Raw genomic sequence first — 24,110 nt, 5'->3', positions numbered from 1 at the left:
TGAAAACATAATTCTCGTTGTTTGCCATGACAGGGAGTACAGAGGGGGTACCAAGGGACACTCCCCTATTTCCTACCACACTACATCTTTGCAGTGTCCAAATCCCACACCACTTTGTGTGCAGGGAAAACAAACCAGAACAAAACAAAACGAAAAAACTCGGTGTGTACGGAGAGCATTTTCGGCTGCCCTTCAGGACGCCGGCACTCCAGCCACCCCCATGCGATCCAGCAGACTTTTATGACCCCCCAGCAAATGTTCGCCACCCACAGCCTGCGGATCAGGTTCAGACACCGCCACAAGCTTAACCCGACACTTCTCAGCCCCTCGGCAGCTCGCACGCGGGCGGAGGAACCACAGCGACGCCCGGCGGGCCCAACGCCTCCTCGCTTCAGCTCCACACAGCCTCTCCCTCCCATCTCCCCCGCGGCTGCCGAGTGCAAAACACGCGTTGAAACCTATAATTAAAGCGATTTCCACGGCCGCCCGCAGCCTCGACGCCGCTAGGGGCGCCCCGTGGCCCGGCCCGGCCGCTGCCCTGGAGACGGTTGCGGCGGGGCGAAGCCCGAAGCCGGCGGCTCCCCGCCATGCTGCCCGCACCGCGCCGGGAGGCTGCGGCCCCCAGCGCCGTCCCCTACTGCTACTGCAGCCCGCCCCGCGCCCTGCCCGCCCGCACCAAGTACCGAGCGCCGCCGGAGGCCGCCCAGCCGTGAGTGCCAGCGGCCTGCTCGTCCCCGCTGCCCCTCCCGGGCACGGCAGCTCCCAGGGAGCCGGGGGAGCCGCGGGAGCCGCGGGCTTGTCGGCATCTCAGAGCCCTGCTGGCTCGCCGAGGTGTCGGGGTGCGGGTTGCGCCTCTGTAACCGCGGCTGTTGTTGTTGTCCTTGCTGCAGGGAGAAGGAGCCCGTCCGCTATGCCAACCTCATGTACGACCGGAGGGTGGTGCGCGGCAACACTTACGCCCTTCAGGTCATGCCCGCGGTATGTTTTTTACGTACATCATGCTACGAAAAAGCTGCAGAAGCTCTGCTTTTATAGCTGGGTGAGCCTAAGAATGCCCCAAGACTTAAATTTCCCAGTTCTGTAGTGTAATGGTGTAGAGCATGAGTCATCGCTGCATCATCTGCTGCCACCTGCATTCACAGTGAGAGCATCACCTCTCGGGAAATTTAAGTCTTGGGGTAAACTCAAGGGGGGGGGATTGTCCTCTTCTGCTCTGCCCTCGTGAGGCCCTCCTTGGAGTGCTGCATCCAGCTCTGGGGCTCCCAGAACAAGAAGGATGTGGAGCTGTTAGAGGAGGTCCAGAGAAGGGCTACGAAGGGCTGGAGCACGTCACCTGTGGAGAAAGGCTGAGAGAGCTGGGGATGTTCAGCCTGGAGAAGAGAAGGCTCTGGGGTGACCTTGTTGCAGCTTTTCAATAGTTAAAGAGTACTTATAAAAAGATGGAGAACGACTCTTTGCTCAGTCAAACATTGACAGGACAAGGGGAAATGGTTTTAAACTAAAAGAGGGGAGATTTAGATTAGAAGTTAGGAGGAAATTCTTCACTCAGAGGGTGGTGAGGCACTGGAACAGGTTTTCCTTTCAGTCGACAAACACAGTACTGAATTTAAAAGTTAGTATGGGTTTCTTTTCCTTCATCAACAATAAAGATCTATCTAACAAACAATTCTGCTGATAATAAAATAACTGGACTTAAATCCATTTGACCTTCTTAGAGCTTCACCTAGAAACTCTCAACTGAACAACAACATAGCATTTTAATATGCTTTATCTTGTGAAATTCTATATATAACATCTGCTTCCAAATAGCAGTTGATTGCTCTTGGTGTGAGATGCCATTAGTATGTGCCTATAGGTAGTTATCAGACTTCATTAATTTCATGCCCTACAGTCTTAAAGGTAACTGACACTTTAGGGTCAGTTACCATGAGAAGTAGGTCTGAAATACTAGGCTTCTTGTGTTAAAAATAAACAACAATGTTCATTTACCAACAGAGAGAAATTAGTAATATTTCCAAGTGCAAACTGTATGGTAATGTATTTTTTACGTTCATCCCTGTCCAGAGTACCCAGCTCGATCTGTTTGAGATTCAAAGGCAGAGAGAAGCACGGAGAAGAGCACTGGCTAGAAAGAGAGCGAAAGAGCAAATGCAGCTAAGAACACCTGAGCCTGTGGAAGGCAGAGAGCATGTTCATGTGCAGACAGGTAAAAGGACAGATTTTTAAAAATTTGATCTGAAAACAAAAACTTGCTGATATATATTCACTTACTAAGTGGATGATGCAATCAGTAGATTCACAGATGGTTAAGGTTCTCTAAGCCTTACCACTATAGCCCCCCTATTTTTAGTACTATCTAATTATTTATAAACTTGGCTAAACAGAGTGACATTTTTGCAGAGGCTCTGTTTTTCAGTTCTCAGTGTACATTCGTGAAGACTAGTCAGGATTACTTCATTTATTCTTTCATTTTCTACTGTCTTCAGAGATGCTTGGTATATGCCACAGATAGAGGTGTGGGTTTTTTTAATTATTATTTTTTATTTATATTTTTCTGAAGAATGCAGTCATATCTAGGATTAAGATCACTATTGAAAGTTACTGGGGAAGGGGTAGGAGAAAGAGGATGGGCGGTGGCCCTAATTTAGAATAAGAGACTGCCCTGTATGTGAGAAAACAATCTGATTTGTTGCAAAACCAAAATTTGGAGTAATCACTGGGTAAGTGTAATGTATTGCTGTGTTCCTCTGAAAAGCATTTCAGGTTGGACTGACTTACAAATGGTCAAACAGCTGTGGCACATGCTAATCAGACATGGCCTTTGTTTTCTGAATGTTCACTGTGCCCCAACGCCACGGAACCTCCTATACCACCTCTGATGTATGCAGCAGCTTTTCACCATTGAAAAATGCAGAAGAAGGCTATCTGGTGTGGGCATCTTGGTGTCTTATCCTTCCCATTGACTAGTGCTGATAATCCTAAGTCCTCCACAGACCTCATTTTATGAACCAGGCTATTTATCTCTGCAGTAGGGGACAGGTATAATTCAAGTCACGCACATGCTGTTACAGATGTGTGGTTTCCTCAAGGTCAGTGCTGGTGGGGCCAGAAGTAGACAATCATTCTTTAAACCCAACAGATACAGTGTTTTTCATACAATGGAGAAAAATGTGTTGTTTTTTTTTTTTTTTTTAATATTAATGGCTAGTAGATATATAATCTTTGTCCCTTTTTGAAATTGCCATATCCCGTTACATCTACCAAGAAATGTTTATTCTGCAAGGTGGGCTGAAATGGTCTAGACACTCCTTTGAAACCTGGTCTAGGAGTCATTTCCAAGAAGCACACCAGACATTACAAAGTACGTGTCCTCAGATGGCCTGTGCAGCGAACTGATCTATGCTGTAGGTCAAATCTTTTTTTGTTTTGTTTTGGTTTGTTTTTTACTTTATAGAAGACACTTTAATGCACTATTTGGATATAATTCACCCTGTACAGTAATAAGGAGTAGCTGAGACTTAAAATAAAAAAGAATCCGATTTAGAGCATTCATTATGCTTTTATTTCTAGAGCTGTATTTGGAAGAGATTAGTGACCGGATAATAGAGGTTGATACAGAGTGTCAAACAGATGCATTTTTGGACAGACCACCCACTCCTTTCTTCATACCAGCCAAAACAGGAAGAGATGTGGCCACACAAATAGAAGAAGGAGAGGTATGAAGCAAAGATGGGTCCACAGGTAGTGTCAAAACATGTCTCCTATATAAAACAAGTTTGAGGCAAAATTGAGGCAAAATCAGAAGGGAAATTCTCCGCACAGAACATGCAAAAGAAACCATGCAAAACTAAGGACGGTGCTTCTCCATGTGCACTGGTTCTGCTGCTTTCAGCTAAGAACTACAATGCTGAGAATGCTCTCCCCTGCAGAAATAGTGTCCAGCCCGAGAGGGGGTTGGAAGCACAGAAGGGAGCAGCAGTAGGGTGCAGGTGAGAGCTCTGCTTCTCCCTGGCAGTCCCCCGTGTGGCTGCAGTTTGGGGTGTGTGGTGTCTCACTCCAGCCCACTCATCACTTAGTCCCGGGTGGCATTCACGCTTCCTGCCTTACTGACACTGGGCCCCCACGTGCACTTCTCAGCACCCCCTTCAGCACAAGTGCTTTGTTCATCCTCCTTTTCTCCTTGCTGAGATGTTGAGAGGGACTGCGGTCAGGGGTCATTTCTCTCTGTCCCACTGACCCCCATCCCCAGCTGTTTGACTTCGACGTTGAAGTCGAGCCAATCCTGGAAGTGTTGGTTGGGAAGACGATGGAGCAAGCTTTGCTGGAAGTCGTGGAGGAAGAAGAGCTGGCCCAGCTGTGGGCACACCAGCGTGCCTACGCTGAACTGCGCAATGCCGAGCTGGCAGAGGTGCAGCGCCTGGAGGAGCAGGACAGGCGGTACAGGGAGGAGAAGGTAAGGCTTGCTAGGAGCAAAACAGGCCTGTCTGGGTGCCCATCAGACAAGAGGAAACCGCTTCCGGTACTGAAAGACAAGCTGTGAAGTAAGCTGGATGAATGTGAAAGGGTATTGTCAAGCTTGATATTCCTCTAAGCATTTTGGTGCTAAACAGCTGCACTGTTTGCTTTCACGTTCCAGCACTACTGTGCTGTTCTGTTCCTTTGGAGCCGTCATACTCAAGTGACCTGGTGTACTCAGACACCTGATCAGGAGGCCAAACCTGACAGCATTTTCCTCTGTACCTGGTGCAGCTGTTACTCAAGCCTTTTTGTTATGATAACTGCTAAATGAATAGTCAGAGTGCTTGAAAATAAGAGGCACCTTCTAGACTTTCACTGAATGCATGCATACACATACCTCTCAAGATCCCCAAATATAAAACTGCATTTATCTAGAAACAGCAATGGCAGGTCTTCAACAGTCTTATATATTGGGGTTTTGAATATTTTCCTGGACCAATCTAAGTGTTTTTTTTTGTTGTTGTTGTTTTTTATTTTTTGTTTTTGTTTTTTCTTACGTCAAATAGGATATAAAATTGAAAAGGTGAAAAGTTTAGGAAATCTTCACCCAACCTCAGCTCATTCCTAGACCAACGGTCAGCTCTATCTGCAATAATAAAGTAATGAGTCAAGAGATCAGTGCATGATAAGGTATCAGAGAAAGATTTCATTTAGCCAGGCACAAGACCCTTATTTTACAGATTTGACAAAATTAAAAAGGTACACCAAAGGAATCTTCTAGTCCTTGTGGTACTCCATAGACTGAGTACAGGCTTGCTTTCAAGCACTCTTTTTTACGAGGAGTTTTTGTGAAAGTTGGAGGCCACAAATACTGGCTTCTAGCTTAGAAGTCTTAAGTATTGGTACTCTTGTTTATCTTTACTATTTGTGAGTTTCACACTATGATCATTCTTCAAAATCTGGATCAAAGGAGTAACAGGTAAAGGGCTGAAAGTTTTATGTGCCATATTGTCTTGACAGGAACGTCGCAAACTCCAGCACATGCAAATGCTGCAGAAACAGAAAGAGACGACAGAGAAAATTGCAGCTTGGGCGTTTGCTAAACGTTACTTGACTGACCTCATTCCTTCAGTCTTCAACAGTCTTCGTGAGAGTGGGTTTTTCTATGATCCTATAGAAAGAGGTTTGTCTTTTATTTTTATTTTTTTTATTATGTGAAGTGAGTAATATGAAAGTCAAAGCAGCCTTAGAATACGGTTTATTGTCTTATTATTTAGAAAAATATAATAAGATTTCATTCATTTACATTTGTGCCTGCACAGATAGTTTTCAAACTCAGTTTTTTTTAAAAAGAAACATTATTGTTCACCTGTACAAGTAGTCAAGAATAAGCAAGAGCTGACAGTTTTGGTTGTAATGAGAAGAGGTGCTTTTGATTTGAGAAAAATAAATGGGTGGTTAGGATTGGTAGAGAAAGAAAGAGAGGGGTCCAAATTGTATTAAATGTATTTTGATAGGACAGACATATCATTCTGAATCTTTGTTAATGATTACCAAAGCACGGGAAAAATAGTCAATAAGAATTAGGCTCTGAAAATAATTTTGGAGTTGTACATCTGTGACTTCCAAGCTTTTAGAGTCGGCAGCATTTCTCATGGGCTGCCTTGCTGCATCCCACTTCCCCGGTCCCTGCACAGGTGCCCAGACCACAGCTTGGGAATGGATACACTGTCTCCAGAAGGAGCCATGGAGCAAATGCAGAAATGAGTGTATTTTTCAAGCAGGGCAGGGTTTGGGACCACTGCATACAGAGTACGATGTAAGCAAGAGCTCCATAGTCAGAGGGAACAAACATTTTCGGCAGACCAGAAGCCAGATGTACTTGGAAAACAGAGCAGGAAATGTTATTCTCCTGACTTGTTCAGGATAGTTATTTTCATCTGACTGGAACATTACTGTGCTGCTCGTTTGTGCTTGCCGTTCAAGGGTGCCAGGCTCCTTTGAAAATCAACGGAGTTGAGAAGACTCTGGTTCAGATCCATAATAATGAGGAACCTCAGTAAAAGAGGGAGGAGATAAGACACCCAGTAATGCCTGAGAGGTTTCATCTGGCTCTTGCAAAGCAAGTGCCTTCTGGCAAGGATGTGCATCCCTTAACAATCACAGCAAATGAAAAACAGCCTTGAGATCCTGTTGCTCATCCTTAATAAACAGATACTTTTTCTTGCTTTCCTCCTGCCAAATTCATACAGATATTGAGACAGAATTCCTTCCATGGCTGATGACAGAAGTGGAAGAAACACTAGAGAAGAAGGTTCTGGGAAGGATGATGCTTGACTGTAAGTTACCAAATCCTGGAATATAATCTGGGCTGCTTGTTTGTGGTTGTTTTTTCCCCAGTCAGAACAAATATGACATTTACAGGGTCAGTGTGGACTAAAGAAGGAATTAGGAAGAACTCCAACTGCCAAGTGTGTTATTTTGTTTATTTTTTGTTTGTTTGTTTTTGTTGTTTCTCTTCTCCATTTAAATATGTTTTTAAAGTTGGGAAAACCACTATGGCAGCCATCTGGATAATTGATTCTCAGCTGAAATACTGAAAGTGTCAGACATGGTGCACTACTGGCTTTATACTGTTTGAGATGTGTTGCTGCTAGAAGATGCAATGCCTCTGGCAGAACAAGAATAGTTAAAGTATGCCAATTCTTTTCTCTGCTATAAAAACTTGTATTTCCCATGTGTTACACAGCCCATCCTTTCTAGAGTCATATGTATAACGTGAAAGTTTGTTAGTGCATTTGTGTGAACTCCCTGAGCTACAGAGTGATGTGCTACTCCTTTCATCCAAAGTGAAAGAAGAGAAGGATAATTTTGGCCATGACTGACAGAAAAGTCAGGTGACCGACACTTTTCATCAAAACAAGGGCTTACTTCTTCAGCAGTCAATAATCATGTCTTTGCTTTTGAAGTAGATTAAAATATCACTCTCTGCTGTCTTTCAGTCTAATTCAAGCTAAGTATGCAGGTTTGTTTCTTGGTCAGTCTTCAGAGGCTGCATTGAATACATGGACAATCTAAACTCTGTCTTGTGTAGAAGCACAAAATTATGATGAGTGTGTGTCCACCTTGGTGGTCCTAGGTCAAACCACTTCTTACACTTGCATTGTGTCTTTATTCTTGTGGTTTTACCTCTGGCTGTGATTTTGGGTTTAAATTACAATCGTGTTCATTTCCTCTAGGTTAGTTTTCAGTTTAACCAGGACCCTGAATTTCCTTTAAGGTCCAGTTTGGATGATTACATCTGGCCTGTTAGTATTTTATCCTATGATATATGTGCTTATATGTTTACTCAAGGATCACTTCTTAAAGCAGCTCTTCAGAACAGAGGGAATTTTCTCTCCTGATAAGTAAGAAGTATTGTATGTGACCACTAAATAAACATCCCAAGGAAAATGTTGCTCTAGAATACAGTCTTGATGAGAACATCCATCATATTCCTGTTAAATCTTTGTTTAATTTTTACTGCCAGTAACCCTGGTCTTGCACCACTTCTTCGAAGCACAGAGCAGTTGGAGCAGGCTAATAAGTAATACCAGCAGCCCCTGTTTTGCTACTTATCGTCTGTGTATCCTGGCTTATACCCAATCACGCATTGTTGAATAAACATTAACTCTGCAAAAGGAACTGTGGATTGCCTTCTCAAACAAGTTTTATAGAGGCAGACAGCCTCAGCTGAGATTGTGGCTTCTGCCCCATCTTGTGGAAAAGCATAGGAGAAATCTCTAAGGATACGTTTTTAACCTATTTGAATGTAGAAGCTACTTAAATGGTTTACATTTTATCACCATCCAATAAAAAAACCCTGAACTACAAGGGAAGCATCCACAGTCTAAGGTGGCTATGTTTGCCCTCTGATGACCATTCCTTCTTTTACTTGCAAAGCTCAACCCAAGAATTAACACCCTCTTCCTCTTCTATATGAACACCTTCTTCCTTCATTGTTGGCCTTTTTATTTGCCATATTTAAATTATGTATTACAAAGTGAGTGTTGAGTTATTGTTGTGTTCATGGATTTGGAAGGTGTGTAATGTTTAGAAAAAATTACAAGGGCTAAGCATCAAAAATAATAAAGAACAGATGCTTTACAGCTGCTTTTCAGAAAGAGAAAATCTTTTTGATGACTCCCACAGTTCCAGGACTACGCTGTGCCAAAAACATCACACTGTACGCAACCTGGCTGGTCCCCTTTCCTGGCAGGGTGACCTGCTTCAGAAGTGACCAGACAACAGTGAGGAAATGAACAAGGCAATCCACGTGAGCCATTTCAAATCACTGCTTTCAGTGCAAACTGCTCATTTGGTTTCAGTTAGGCTGCAGCAGCAGGGAAGATTTTTCTTATTCAACTGTTTTTTCATTTTAGTGTTCTTTCTTTTTTTTTTCTTCTCCTGCACAAGAATTCGTAGGCCAGTAATATATAAATAATTTCAAATTACAGGGTTTTTGCGCTGTGTTTGTTAACTGTATTTTCTCTGTTTCAGCCTTGATTCGTACAGTGGTTGAAAAACGCTTGGATGCATTTAGCCAGGAACCTCTGTCTGGTCAGACGGAGGCCCCTGCTGAAGAGCCCGGGCCGATAGACGCAGCCCCGCAGGAGGCTGATGAGACAGAAGCTGCTGACCTGCCAGTCACAGCAAGTGAGGAGAGTGACCAACCTGTTGCTGAGGAACAGCTTTCACGTCGCATCTCTTTCCGGTTAGAGGAACCCAATCGAGCAGAAACAGAGGACCTGGAAACTGAGTAACAAGCAGGCAAGTCATCGTCCTGTCTATTTACAAGTGTTGTGCTGTGTCCATTCTGAAGGATGAGCTTAAGCCACAGTAGAGCATTAAAGGATGTTTTCCAAATACTGGCATTGCTGATTTCAAGCTAAAAGAAGCAAGGGAGGTTACTAGTGTAATGAGTGGCAGTGAAATTCTATCCTCTTCTACACAATCCAACCCATCAAAAAACTGAGACATTTACAATTGAAAACTAATGCTGTCCCAAACCCCATGCAAGGACATGAGAAGGGTATTGAGAGCATCCTAGCAACTTCTGCAAGTGCTTTGATCATGTTTTCAGAACAGAAGTCAGTATTTTGCTTACTTTGAAATGTAACTACCAAATGTTACATTTTGTAACATGTTCTAAAACATGTAGAAATGTTCTACAAAACTTAAATTTCTTTCCACTCATGTTATTCTCTCTTTCCCTGACCAACTTCTATGGGCATCTCAGCAGGCGGTAGGGCAAAGGCAGCTGTTCCTGAAGCTCTTCAGGTTCAAAGAGTTCTCTGCCACTGGGCACTTGTGCCAGTGCAAAATCCTCCTCAGCCTCCTGACTCCAGCAGCACTGCTGAGGGGCTGGAGCCTTGCGCTAAGCCCAGCCTCAGATTTCTTTCTAACCACCTTTCATGCTGCTCCTCCGCAATGGTGACAGACACGACTGACAGAAGGCACCTGCACTGCCACACATACCTGGCTGCTCCCCGGGCAGCTTTACAAGTGGGGCATCCCCGCTCACAAAAGTGCGTCGGTGCTCCACTGCAGCAACGCCATTTCTTCTTTCTTTCCAGCACTTCTCCCAAACCAAAGCCTTGTAAGTTGCACCTCACGGGACCAGAGAGGTGGTGGAAGGAGAAACGCTGGCTGATGGTGTTCTCTGGTGAACAAGGAGATCTGAAGTTCTGTGCTTTTGGTTAGAAACACAAAGAGGGGAAGCCTGCCAGTCTGTGCACGCTGCTGCCTGGGGCTTTTGTGACCGAGTCCCAGGGTGGACGTGAGTGGGGGAGGCACCAGCTCCTGCAAGCTGCGGTACCCAATTTCTGTGTGCTGCAGGGGGCCCACCAGACACAGCTGAATGCCAGAAGGAACCTTGTGCCTGGTTTCTGAGGGGGCTGGAAAAAGGACTCAGAAGCACCTGCCCTTCTGGGGAGAGCAGCTCTGGTTTTAGAGCAGCGGTTATCATCCTCGTCCATGTGCAGGCTCCTGCACCCTCCTGGTGCTGCAGTTTGCACCAAAGGTGCTTGCTGAGGGTGAGCACCGCCTGTGCACTGCCACCAGGGCTGGGGTTTGGGCTTTCTGGGTCACCCTGCAGCACTTCAGTTCCACAGCCACCACGGGGCGAGGGTGGGTGCATGCACACGTGTGCACCCTCCCGTTTGTGTGCTGCCTGCTGTGTGAAGCTCCGGGGATTGTATCAGAGGGCTGGGAGGTGTGATCAGTTGATCCCTTGGCAGAGGTCCCAAAGACAGATGATAAGATATTCTTGAGAGAGTAAGTTGTCATTAATAAAGCGTCATTACTGTATTCTTCTTTTCAGACATGTTAAGCATTCATTTTGCATACGGACGGATGCCATTTCTTGACAACAACCAACAGTCTGGTGGCAGAATGAGATGCTTTGTTCACCAGCCTTTATTCTTGGATGTTAACACCTGCTCTTTTTGAGACTTCACTTTTTTTTTTTTAATTGAAAAGCAATGCCTTTCATGTTGGATATCTCTACCCATATGTGTTTGTACTTACCCAGAATTCACAAGTGAGTGAAAACTGTGACAGTTACTGTTATTCCCACAGCTAACCTGTCTCTTGTCTCTCCCATCTCTTTCAATCCCTTCTTTCATTCCTTCTCCCTTACCTCACTCACCTTCCACAGGTACCTTGATTCTGCCTACCAAGAGGCCGTAATTGCTGGTTGGCTTTCATGCTGAGGGGGATGAAGAAAAGAGGAGACATCGCCGATGAGAACTGTGAACACACGAGCCTTGTAGCTGACTTGTATGCATTCTTTATCAAACACCAGGAGCTGAATCATGCAAAAATCCTTGCGCAAGATTGTTTCCTCTCAATTCCATTCAGGTTGCTGCAGAGGCTCCATCCTTCTGTTGTATTTGTGCAGACCGAGTTTAGATAGAAATGGCTTACCCAGTGTGGCCTTGAAAGAAAGTTGAGAATACATTTTTTCTGTTGTTACAGACTTCCCTTTTCTTACAGGTTTCTAGAACTGTACTGCAATGTCCTCTATGTGTATGTCTTTGTTCTGATTTTAATGTATAGCCGTGATACTTCTGTACCATTTAGGCATACTATCCTGGAGAGGAAATTGATGGTGTCATTTACTATTTATTGCCTGTTTCTTCATTTGGAGGAAAGGAAAGAGGGGTAAAGGCTAGGTGATGAATTCTGCCTTGAATTGTAAAGGCTGGAAGGGAACTTTGGGGTGCTGAGAATTTAAAAACCTTCACACAAAGTGAATGTGAGGGGGATTGGACCGATAACAGCCTTACCACAGAATGAGGAGAGCTATTTGAAGGTGGGAAGAAGCTCCAGTTCTAGAACGGAGCTTTACTTTTGGTGTTTACATTAAAATCAAACACAGTGGATACAGTCCCAACTCTGAGGTAAGTGACGAGCTGGTTTCCACAGGAACAGAAGGGTGTCCTAATGTGACTGGGGAGTATCAAGGTTAAGTTTGCTGTAATAGGTTATGTCTTATGGAGCCGGAAAGCCACAGAGCAGGAACTTCACCAAACTCCTCATGACGCCGTCTCCTCCAAGCCCATCTCCTTGATCCCTGTTCCCAGCAGGAGCTCCGTGCTCCCAGTCCCTGCTTGCAGCCCTGGCAGCATTATGCGTGGGTGTGGGTGAAGGATGCGGGAGAGGACATGGGGGCAACGTGGCTAGCACTACAGGGTGGGACACGCTGCAGCCACCTGGCCACGACGAGGTGCCAGGCAGGCACCACTCTGACCTGCAGCGGGGCGTTCATCCTGCATCAGAGGCCTTGCGGTGGGCCCTGGGGACATTGGCCTTTTGCAAAGCCCACATATGTTTACAGCATGAGGAGCCAACAGCAGTCACCCAGCAAAGTCCTTGGTGAGATCATGGGATTCTGGGCTTTATAATTAATAAGCAACTTGATAAGTGGCACGTCGGGTCAGGATGCAGGCTGTGGGTGCTCTCCCCAGGAAACGCCAGAAACCAGGCACAGTGTTGGTTTTGGCACTGAACTTTGGCCAAAGGACCAGCTGTAGCTGTCAGGTACCCAGCGGGGTACTCTAAGGGTCAGTAAAAGCCCCAGACAGTTGCATGCATGCCCAGTGAGGCTGCTTGTCTCTGTACATCTTTCCCAAAAACTGCTGGTGACAATAAGACTGTATCCACGTGGTTTCCATCTCTTGCTTTCTCTGCAAAGCAGAGCCAAAGTATTGCTCCAACAACCAGCTCAGCAGTTTAGCTTTGTGTTTACTTCAGCAATTGTTTGAGAAGTGGGGAAGACATTGAGATTGCCTGTTCCTGATTTAATTTGGAAATCCTCTTGAAATCCTCTTGATGCTGATGGACCAAACCAGACTCTACATTTCTCTGTAGCACAGTGACAGACTGGGAGCAATCTCTTGAGACCAAAATTCATGGCTGGTTTGCTGCTGACAGAAACCACAGGTTTCAAAGAGCTGAGGAGAGAACGGATAAGGAAAATACACCTATGAAAATACACCTTGCTTGCTTTTTTATATGCATGTGCTAAATATGAGCCTTGCCTTATCCATCCTTAATGTCCACAGCCTTTGGGGCCCTCAGAAGCTGCATTGCTCTAAGAGCAGCATGCAGCAATGGACAGCACTGGCTGTGCGGTGTTCACAGAGCTGTGATTCCTGTCCTGTCCTGCAGGAGCCACCTTTACACCTCTGTGACAGTACCTATTGCAGTGAGATACCGTATTCCAGTGCAGTTTCTCACTGCTGGGGTAGCTATCCTGGCACAAGATAGGAGATAGATATGGCCCAGAGTACGTTTCTGCGCTCTGGCTGTAATATAGCTTTACTGCAGCAGTGATGTAGTTGCAAACTGCCTCACATTGCTTCACTCCTCCTCCTCAGCTCCTCCAAGAGCATTTGGGCATCTCGCTTTGCCCAGGCCTTACGTATTTACGTGTGGTTTTAGAGTACATGCCATACGAAGTGAGGCTAAAGAAGTTGAATGTGCTCAGCCTGGAGAAGAGGAGGCTCAGGTGGATCTACTCGTGGTTTTCCAGGCCTGAACTCGAAGCTATGGAGCAGAAGGGGGGAGCGCTCTCTCCGCAAGGATGCACAGTGACAGGCCAAGAGGCAACAGGCACAGGTAGCTTGAGGGGAAGTGCTGCCGGCAGGCGTGCACACGCGTACCCCCTGGCCCCTCAGCACCCTGCTCAGGTCGCCGAGGTGCAGAGATCCGAGACAAGGGTGCAGAACAGGACGCGTGCAGGACATTTTAATGCCGTAAGGCTCCCTCCTTTACAGGACCAGGCTCTACCCGATGAAAGCCAGGACATTTCCGTGCCTCCTCAGAAGCCCCGACAATTTCCTGCACCCCTGACAATTTCCGCGGCCGTAAAGCTGCGATATTTCTACTTCACTTTAAGAAAACACTAAAACTTTCCGGCCTGCGCAGCTGCCCAGCAATCCCCCCCGAGCCCGCGGCGGGCGAGGAGGGGAGAGGCGGGGAGGAGGAGAAGGGGGCAGGCGCCGCGTCCCGCCCGGCCCCCTCCGCCCCCCCCCGCCCCCCCCCGCCCCCCGGCCCCGCCGCCGCCGCCCGGCCGCCAGGCGTCTCTCGGGGGCCGGGACGAGCCCCGGAGCCTGCACCGGAGCCGCCGCTGCGCTCCCCGGCCCGGCGCTGGGGCAGCGGGCGGCGCCCGCCGAGCCGGGCCATGAGGTGAGGGGCGGCCGCGCCGGGCCGGGCCGGGCCGGGACCGCTGGGAGGGGCGGCGGGGCGGAGGGACGGGGGGCGAGCACCGGCCCCGGGCACCTGCGCGGCCGCGGGGAGGCCATTACGCCACAGGAGTCCGCCGTCGGGTTGGGTGGTTTTGTGTTTTTTTACTTTTTATTTATTTTTTTTACTCTTCGCCCCCTCGGCTGCCTCTGCCCCACGCCGGGTGCATCGGGGGGCTCGGGGTGGGGGCACCTCTCGGCGTCGCCCCCGGCACCCTGCGAAGCCCCGGCACAGGCTGCCCGATAGCACCCCGGCAGCACGAAGCTGTTCGGGGGCTCGTTTCCGTGCCAGGAGCAGCCGCGGGCTCGGTCCGTGCCCACCGAGCTGCTGCCGGCTCGCTTCGGTCCCCATCCATCTCCAGCGGGCAGTGCCTAGCTGCCGCCGGCCCCCGGGGGAGACGTGGTTGCTTCCCGCAGGGGGGAGGAGGGATTTGCCACACCGGACGGGTTGTTTGGTTTTTTGAAGGGTCTAAGTTTGTTAATGTTTAACTTTCAGTTTTGTTTTGTTCTCGTTGTTCTGTGAAAAGTCTGCGTCTCACAACCAAATGACAGTTTGGGTTTGTGGACAGGTGAGTGCAGGACAGCCAAACTCTTCCCCAGCGGCTGCTTTCCGTGTTTGACTTGAGCATAACATGCATGGGCCTCCTTACAAAAGGCTAACCGCCTCTGTAGCAGATATTTAAATTATTTGATGAGAGTACAAAGTAGTATCTGTCTATAAAACGCGGGCTTAAATATGGTCTTCCACCTGCAGCTGATATCTTTAAATTTATAAGGGACAAAATCCAGGTTATGCTTTGGGTACATGATATGCATGTGTATGTATGTATATATATACATGTCTATATGTATCACCTTGATGACAAGTGTCTTCAATAATAAATATAAATACCACCTACATCCTCTTTCTGAAAAGTGCCAGGAGAGGATGTGCGTGGTGTTATTGCCAAAAGATTAGCAAATCCAGCTCTGGCAGAATGAGGAAGGAAGAAGCTCCAAATCTGTAGACCACTCAAGTCTCTCCTCGCTGCAGTCACAAAACTACCATCAGCCTCTGGGACCTGAATCTCGGTTCTACCAATGGTTGGCAGAAAATGTGTTTCGAGTCTCAGATGCCTAATCACGTGCAGCGACGCAAAGTGTCAAGTGGTGCTGCAAGGATTTGGCAGCTTCTCTTAATTTCTTTGTCCTGGAGCCCTTGGGAGAAGTGGTACTGTTTCGACATGGGTAGAGCAAAGCGGTATCAGGATACTCCTAAAGCTTTTGAATCAGAGGCCAGTAGGGTTTCAAAGAAGAGATCTTGCTTCCTCTTCCCTCACCACCTGCCCTGGCCTTCAGGTGATCTCTCTGGGGGGCTGGCCGCTGTCCTGGGGGCAGGTTGACTGCAGCACTAGGAGAGGTGACACAACTCTTCTCCTCCCTTACGTTGGGCATGGCATACTTCTCCTGCAAGACACCAGTATCTCATTTTCTTGCAATGCCCACCGCGTTGTACTGACCCACGTGTGCAGCACCTTCGTTGTGCCCTGACCCTTCACTGGAGAGAAATACAAGTGCTGTCCTTGGGAATTCCCATTCACTGGCCCTTCCCGTCCCCGCTAGGGCTTTGGAGAAGCTGCGTACCAAGCACCGCTCCACCTCCGTTCGTGCCCAGCTGTCGCACTGTAAAACACAAAATGGGGCTGTGCCAGGCAGGTGGCTCTGTGTGGAACATGAGCAATTCCTCTCTGGACAGAAGTATGGATACAGTGACAGGATCAGTGACAAATTGTGTGATTATTATTTGATATTGCGTGCATTTGCTGCCGTGGTGCAGCTATGCATTTCGTATATTTTCCGCCATTAGTGTGCACTTACTTGTCCTGCATTGTAAGTCAAAGCAGTCAAAATCTCATTTGCAAACCTAATGGGAGCTGGTATAGATCCTGGAGTAGTATAACTGCGTAATAGGCCGGCTGCCACAGTGTTCTCATTTTTTTCTCGGTGTCAGGGTGCATCTCTGACATTTGAACAGGACTTGGTCATTCAGAATTTATGGTAAATACTGATTATTTACGTAAGAAGTAGATTATGGGTTGAATGGGAATAAAAACAAGAAACAAGATCAGAAGAACTACCGGTTTCTGTGGCCCTACGCATCATAGTGAGAACAGCAGTGGGAGGTTTGGAGAGTTCTGTTCAGGAAAGCACATAAGCACAACAAGATAATTATTTCTTAAAGGCGGAAGGGGCTACTAAGTAATGTACTTACACCTCCAAGTTTAACCAGGTTGAAGCCTTAGATTGGCTTCTTCAAGATAAATTAAAATTGCTCTGCTTTTAAAATATGGAGTTAAATTGCTTTGAGTTCATTGCTTCTAGGTAGACTTTCTGATTTTTAACATAGACACTTGTTCAGCATTCATTTTGCAGTAACATAAGCCAGCAGGTCACAGATTAATGCTCCCTAACTAAAGACAGTAATTTCTGTTTTCTCTCAATTCAATAATCTGCTCTGCAGTGAGGATCTCCTTGTTGTGAGGATCTGTGAGCACACACGTTTCTTATTTCCCTGCCTGCCCCTTGGCCAGGATGGGGTGGCAAGGAAGCAGCACAAGATAATTCTCCCCAGACCATCACAACACGCTTATTCTGCAGTGTGTTGCAGGGGCTGGGACCTGGGCCTCTGTCCCATGTGCTCTTTCCCTCAAGCACTTAATTTCTTGGCTGATCATTAAAAACCAAACCCATCAACCTCCACCCCTCCCATAAGTGAATACATGCACTGCACTTGAGGCTGGCTGTGCTGGTGTTTTATATAAATTTCATTTGCTTGAGCACTTGACGTTACACCTAACTTTATGGACATAAATAGTCCTCTTCAGTAAGAGTAATCTTGCTCACAAGATGTTTGCAGAACCAGAGCGTATTTAAAGCATGCATTGCCAGCTAGTTCCCTACTGGCTCCACCGAGTTTTTATTTTAAGATGTTCCCGCTTTCTAAGATAAGCATGAATCAAATGAGACTGCTCCAAATGCCAAGGGAACAGCGGTCACACACCTACTTAAGCACATGCCACCATACAACTGACCACATCATTTAATTGTCACTAAACCCAGAAGAAACTGTTTGTTCTTTTTCCATGTGTGTTTGTGGAAACAGGTAGGAAATCTCTTTAGAACACTGCCAAGGATACTGCTATTTTATGAGAACAAGTAGGAAATAACAAGGCTTAGGACAGACAGAAGGTCAGTCTCCTTGAATTCTGCATGGGGAAAATCCTGAAAGTTGATCGTAAAATGTAACTCCACACACGTCCCAAGAATAATCAAATAACGTGCTTTTAGCTCTGTTTTGCTGCCGACTTTTCTCTTTCTTCAGTGCGTTCTTCTGAATATGGGAATTCACTTCGAAAGCATGTTTAGGGTCACAGATGTCTCTAACATGAAGATGTAAAACAGACAGGTCTTTCCACTAGTCCTTATCTGTGTGTGTCTGATATTTGCTCTTTTCTCCTGGTTTTTCTGTCTGTACCACACAGATTGAACACCCTCTGTAAAATGGCATGAGTTGCAGTGCTAAATGAGGATCGAGGATGCCTTGGTAAACTAATTCTGTCTTGGAGGACAGAGAAGATCTGCTTTTATCTTCCTGCTTCCTTCGCCTAGAACACTATTTTAAGGAGAAGCCGTTTCACAAACAACTTGAGACAGGAAAATCTATACTTCCCAAATAACGTTAACCATTTGTAATTCCAAGATGGAATTGTGATACAGTACAGATTGCTTTATGGGGCATTCATTTATAATTGTAATGAGTTGGAAGGAGAACTTGATCACGCTGATTACCTCCCAGTGTTTTCTCCCACTCAGAATATGAGATTTTCAAGGGACATCCCTGGACGCGCTGACACTGTATTACCTTGCTTAAACCTGTTGAAAACTGCAATGAGAATAAAATGCAGAACTACAAAACATGCATTTCTAGTTCTTGTGGTGGGCTGTAAAAGTGCTTAAATTACTTTAAACAACCCAGATCAGTCTGGCTGGGTTGGTAATTCAACATCTGACTTATTTTTTGTTTTTCATCATTTTTTCCTATGGAAAGCCTCAGCTTTCAACTATGGGAAAAAGGTCTGGAGATTTGAGTTGATAATAAATCTTTGAAGATATTAAGCAAATATAAATGAAAACTCTAGTTCTTGTCCGTGTCAAGAGCCTTGATGAGTAGCTGTGAAGGGTAGGATCTGTGTGCATTTCATCTTACTCATCTCATCTTTGGTGCTGCTATTGGAGTATGAAAGAAAGTGTAAGGAGTGTCTCACTGTGGTCTGCTGCTAGGAGAAGCACCTGGTCCTGACTCTCCAATGATTAAGTGCTGGAGGAGATGACCTCCCAGCTCTGCCTGACCTACAGGGGTCAGAGAGTAAGTGCTGACATTCATCCCAGCCCAACTGCTGGGACTCTACTCCACGTAATGTGGGTGAATTCCCCATCCCAGTCATTTTCTCCTCCTCCCGTAATTTGAGGGAGCCAGGAATGGGTCTGCCCTAGCAAGATGTTTCTTCATTGCCTGTTTTATGTGTATATCCTGGGGAGGAACAGGGGATTTGTCTCTTCTGTATGTTGAGATCTGATGGGAGAATGCCCTTCTCTTACAATACATCAGTCTTGTCTGGATTGGTGGTATTCTTTTTGCCTTAGGTGGGGCACGGGGCTCCTGCTGGGGAAACCTGTGCACATGAGTAAGGTAGCTTAGCTGGTGGCTAAGCTGGTCCAGACCCCTGTGTTGCACATAGAGCACTTCTATTATGTTGCACATAGGCAAGGAAATATTCCTGTAGTCCACTTGATACCTAGAGCAGACAAAGACAATACACAGACAGCATTTCCTCCAAGTGTTGTGCCATAGCACAGGTAACAAAGTCAGCAGAGACATGCTTTGCTTTTCTTTAGAACATGTCATAGAATTGCACTTAGGAAAATATTAGTGTAGTGGAATCTAATGTGGCGTAGCATGCAGACATAGTGCATTGAGTAGCAGTATGCGTTGCTCCTCCGCTCAGTCTCTTTTTTCCAGGTTCCTGTTACTATGAATGGTGCTGAGGGACTGTTGAGGTGTAAGCAAGGGTAACTTCTGCAAGAGTATCATGGATGTCTTTCAGAGACAACTGCAGCAGCATAAGTCCCGTGTGCTTTCTTGGTCATTAACTGTCATGACTAGTTTCTTCATTTAGTTTACCTAGAGTGTTATTTCACTGCAGCCATACGTGGTCAACAGCACTTGTTTGTCTTGTCCTGTCCTGTCCTACCCTACACAAATAAGTAACATTAGAACCAATACAGCTTTTTTAAAGATTAAAATGAAGAAAGTGCTGCAAGGCTGAGCAATAAACAAGAGATTTGTGAAGCATTACCATTCTGTTTTGCCAGTGCTTTGATGGATTGACACCCAAAGACATCAAGTATTTAAGTGTTATATTACCCTACGATAATAAACACTTGAGGGACCAGTGAAGTACATGTTAAAAACGTAGCTAAGCTAGTTCAAAGTTTGCCTGGTCCCCGTAGAGGTGGCTGTTCCTTCTGTGCCAGGTAGAATCACCTCCAGAGCCATCTCTGTGTTTGTGGTGTGCTGAGTCTGGGGACAGAGAGTCAAGGTGGATGTGAAAGGAGGGGAAAGAGTGATGACAAACAAAGGTTTGGAAAACGACAGTAGGCAAGAGGCAAAGGAAAGATAATGAAATACCAGGAAGTATTAGCTGAAAGAAAGCAGTTACTAAAAACATAACTGAAGTTGGACTGAAGAATCAAAAGAGAAACTCTTAGAGGAGCAGAAAGAAACAGATCTGCTTTTTTCAGTGTAAGAAGTTATACTTGAATTTAGTTTTCAGTTAGTCTTAGGAACCAGCTCAGCTTTCTGTCTGGAGAGGTCTCCGGCAGCCTTTTCAATGTTCTAGAAAGTGACAAGCTCTACACATGCAGCCCAGGATGCTTTCTGGCCTTTGATTTTTTTTCTTCCGTGTTAGTGAGAGTCATGGCTCACCTGCATCGTTGAGTAAGCAGAATGCATTAAACCCTTTCCAATACTACTGATGTTTTAAAGCAATTAAGTCAAGGAGCTAAGATCCACCATAACTCTTTTCTGCTTCAGCTCCTCTTAGGTATATCGTTGATCACCGCTACTAATTAAATAGGTGACTTAATACCTCTCGCAATGAAACAGAGGCAGGTGATTTGCCTTTTGAAACACTACCTTTTTGTATGCTCAGTGCTCATCCAAGAAAAGCCTTGGGTTGCTGGCCAGAATGAATCCAAATGCAGCAGAATAAAACCGCTCCTCCTCATTCTTTCAGAACCCTTTCCGTGGAGGAGAAGTTTCACAACTAGTACACGATGTATCCAGGGTGAATGCATCACTTGCTTCTTGTAGACCTGGCAGCCAAAATGGTCCTTCCTCGTTCTGATGGTGCCAAGCACTGAAAAGGGATCGCTGTTCTCTCACAGCCCTCAGGGTGGGTGCTGACGACATTAAGAAAAACAGTGCCAGGTGAGGATTTCCACACTTGGTGGGGGCTGTTGTATCCCCCAATGAAGGAGGGTGAAACTAAGAATTTCAGCAAAACGTAACACAGCCAATAGCACTGCTTCATCACAGTCAGTGAAACCGATACGTTTCTGTAAAACGTTTTAGTTTCAGTATCTGAGCACGTTCAGACAAAAATAAGCTTTACTGGAAATATTCTGACTGGTACATGACTCATTTGTTTTTATAAACCTAACGCTGCTTTCCTCACAAAGCAAGTAAATAAGCAGGCAAAGCTAGCACAGGTTTACTCTAAAATCTGTAGATCTTGAAATTCTGTACCTCTAAAAAGTATTCTCTGCTCACCAGGGGTAGGAGTAGGGATGATGGTGAAAAGTTTTTTACTGCTATAGTGACATTCACAGTGTCCTGTTTTGGAAACTTGTTGCTTTGGATTTTAACTTTTGCTTAGAACAAAAGCTTGCAGAGGAATTTTCAGTATTTTGGAGGTTGCAGATGGATCTTAATGATATTCTTATCACTGTTCATGCCCAGCAAGGCTTCTGGGCCTTATTACTTCTCGCACAACAGCTGCCAGTGACAAGAATAATTTTCACGCTTGGAAATCATCTTTACTTGACCTGTGTGCATTTCCATGCTGTTCTTCTCTAAAATATTCTGAGCATGAGTGATAGAGAGAATCATCTCCCTTTTTAATTCATGAGCTTGCTCTACAGATTTTTCACCGCATCTGCTAAGATATGCGGAGCTTTTTGATTAAGAAAAATGTTGTCTAGTTTCAATGCATTTATTGACTAAAATGAAGAGAGGCTGCCCTGGTCAAACATAGACAAAGAAGAAAAGAAGGATAAATAGCAGAGTAAAATGATTTATCTTATTCTATGAGAAACTAGAAGACTGTAACTGATTTTTCTCCTGAAGTTGAGCTTAGAGCTTCAGTGATTTGTCAACATTAAAGCCTACATCTCAGAACACTGTAGTCTTTACGTGCCTCAGCACCAATACGGATGACTGTTTTTCACAGGCATCTGTGAAAAGCAAATTTTAGGTTCTGGACCCCTGACAAAGATGAAATTCTGAGTTACAGAGTGCGTGCAAGTATGTAAGAAGTCATCAAAGTGACTTAGTTGAGAAGGGGTTTGGGGTCTTAGTTTTTATTAAAGGAAATTTGTCAAACTTTTACTAAGGTTTTCATAACATCTTTTATTACCGTTTAAAATAAAATTTATTAAAATTTTAAGGAATTTTAAAATACGACATTACAAAAATGACTATTGACTCCCTAAACTAATTTAAAACAGTATAAAAATTAAGTCATTTTAAATATTTTGTATGCAAATCAGTAGAACAGTTCACAAGATATTTGAAAACAATGCAGCATTCATTCATTTATTTATTTATTTTAATCTGTAAAAATATTAGGAGGATAATTTTTTTTTCTTGTGAAATTCATTAATTCTTTGGGCTATATAAGTTTCTGAATTTTCTTTATGGTCTATGGTTTGCACTGATTGTTTTATTAATCAACCAATTTAATTTTTAAAGTTATAACCTGACCATGGCTTTTTCTAAATTCCAGTCTGTTAGCAAAAAATGTTGTGGACCTATTTGGGTGCTAGTGTTGCTGTTACAAGTCTAATAACATATTTCGGTTTCAGAATCTTCAATTGCAATAAATAGTCATTTTTCAATCTTTTATTTCAACAAGGATGGTCTTTAAAAGTTGAATCTGTGGAGTTTACAACATAAAGCGTTATCTTTGAGAAAAATGTGAACTCTGCCTTCAGTTTGTGCCTGCAGAGCATTGACATCATAAAGATTCCCCCCATGAGAATCTGGTTTGTTTATCATCAGTGACCAAATACTAGAAATCCTGTGGTGTAGGGTTTTTTTGTTTGTTTTGGTTTTGTTTGTTTTGTGTTTTTGTTTTATAAGCATTTTAGTGGAGTTGAAGACCGGTACAACAAGTATAGTACACTTCAAAACCATCTGAGTATTGGAGAGCGGACGCTCTTAGGTAGCCCAAAGTTCTTCCACCTGCAGACCTTACATCCCCTATGGACACCTCACAGAATATGTTCATATAAATTTTATAAATTGCTAAAATGACCTTTTGGTAACTTGGGGTGCAGATGTCAAATGTCTGAGTGGATTTGGGTTTTCATTAACTCACTGAACCATGCTGAATGAATGTTTCAGATGTCAAAGTTGAAGAGGTCATGCAGCCGAGTGAAGAAATAAGGACAAATGACCTCTTGGTGAACTTTCAATGAAAGGCTGGAGATCACAGGATTTTTTCTAGATTATCATTACAAGCTTTTCTACATCAGGGCAACTTTTAACAGAAGAAATGATGTATTCCTGTACTTAGCATTCCTCGACGATGCACCAAATTTCATGTAACTAATTTAGTATGGATATGGGAGTTAATGGTCACTTATTTTTAAGTGTTTTCTTCATTCTGTGGAGACAGTGGCTGAGAACTCATCCTTTACCAGCCTCCACAGGACTCTTCAGCGTTGGCCTTGTTATTCTGATTTCCTAATTCCTCTTGCATTCTCCAGCACTGAAAAAAAGAAGCTTGCTTAGGCAGGAGCCAGCCTCCTTTCATTTAACTTTCAGTTTTGCCAGAGAAAAGATGAGGACTACATTGCAGGATGAAATTACAAGGCTAAATTTTTTAACAAGCGCAAACACTGTGCATTTAATGCCACATTATTTTTTTTTGGCTTCTTGTTTGAGTAACGTGCAAGGAGTGGCACAGGACCCAAGGGGGTTTGTGTACCATACAGTTACTAAGAAGGCTTCCAGTCCAGACCTCTGAAAGGAAGAGGTCTAATTATAACTCTGTGCTACAAGCTGTCAGTCTGGGAAAACAAGAGGTTCAACAGATCAGTAGCTGACAGTGGGGACCAGCTTTTTCTCTCTCCTGTACCTCTGATATAGGTTATTATGCTGGATAGGAATGGTGATTCATTGTAGTGAATTTGTGCCCATATCTACATTTATTTAGCAGTAATCTGTGAGCCGCAACTTGCTGATTTTAGGAACCATCATATGGTTCCTGAATCAAATGAAAAATGAAAGAAACAGATAAAGAACTTTTGGGAACCAGTGCAGCTTTCATTAGTGAAGTATATCTGCAATATTTGGAGGATTTGGATTTCTTTAGGGTGTAGGGTTGTGCACTACAGGCATCGCAAGCATACTATGAAAATGGAACCCCTAAAATGAACGTACTCTTTATGAGGAAAAAATAAAAGAGAGATATCACTCCTTGAGTATTAGGCCCTGATGATTTAATGTAATGACTCCAGTTCCGTAAACTAGATTTAATA

The 24,110-nt window shown here is 44.8% G+C and overlaps 2 protein-coding genes across 3 annotated transcripts in view; both read left to right on the top strand.

The window, feature by feature from the left end:
- The first annotated feature begins 518 nt into the window (after positions 1 to 518).
- Positions 519 to 11,619, top strand: RSPH3 (radial spoke head 3). The gene is made up of 9 exons (XM_035538504.2): positions 519 to 709; positions 891 to 978; positions 2,065 to 2,206; positions 3,571 to 3,716; positions 4,250 to 4,453; positions 5,479 to 5,641; positions 6,711 to 6,797; positions 8,998 to 9,267; positions 11,156 to 11,619. The coding sequence occupies exons 1-8, from the start codon at positions 588 to 590 to the stop codon at positions 9,258 to 9,260; spliced, it is 1,215 nt and encodes a 404-aa protein (XP_035394397.1). The 5' UTR covers positions 519 to 587; the 3' UTR covers positions 9,261 to 9,267; positions 11,156 to 11,619.
- Positions 11,620 to 14,062: 2,443 nt separating this feature from the next.
- The window catches only part of PLAGL1 (PLAG1 like zinc finger 1), a 48,235-nt gene continuing 38,187 nt past the window's right edge, over positions 14,063 to 24,110 (top strand). Inside the window, exons 1-2 of one of the 2 annotated variants that reach the window (XM_035538498.2) lie at positions 14,091 to 14,190; positions 20,582 to 20,775. The gene's annotated coding sequence lies outside the window, so the exon portion shown is untranslated. Of the gene's footprint in view, positions 14,191 to 20,581; positions 20,776 to 24,110 lie in introns of both variants that reach the window. The other variant, XM_035538497.1, reaches the window with a different exon arrangement.

The sequence above is a fragment of the Cygnus atratus genome, chromosome 3 (genome assembly GCF_013377495.2).
Source record: "Cygnus atratus isolate AKBS03 ecotype Queensland, Australia chromosome 3, CAtr_DNAZoo_HiC_assembly, whole genome shotgun sequence".
Lineage (NCBI taxonomy): Eukaryota > Metazoa > Chordata > Aves > Anseriformes > Anatidae > Cygnus > Cygnus atratus.
Note: the sequence above shows the minus strand (reverse complement) of the source record. Positions and strands in the feature narration are given on the sequence as shown.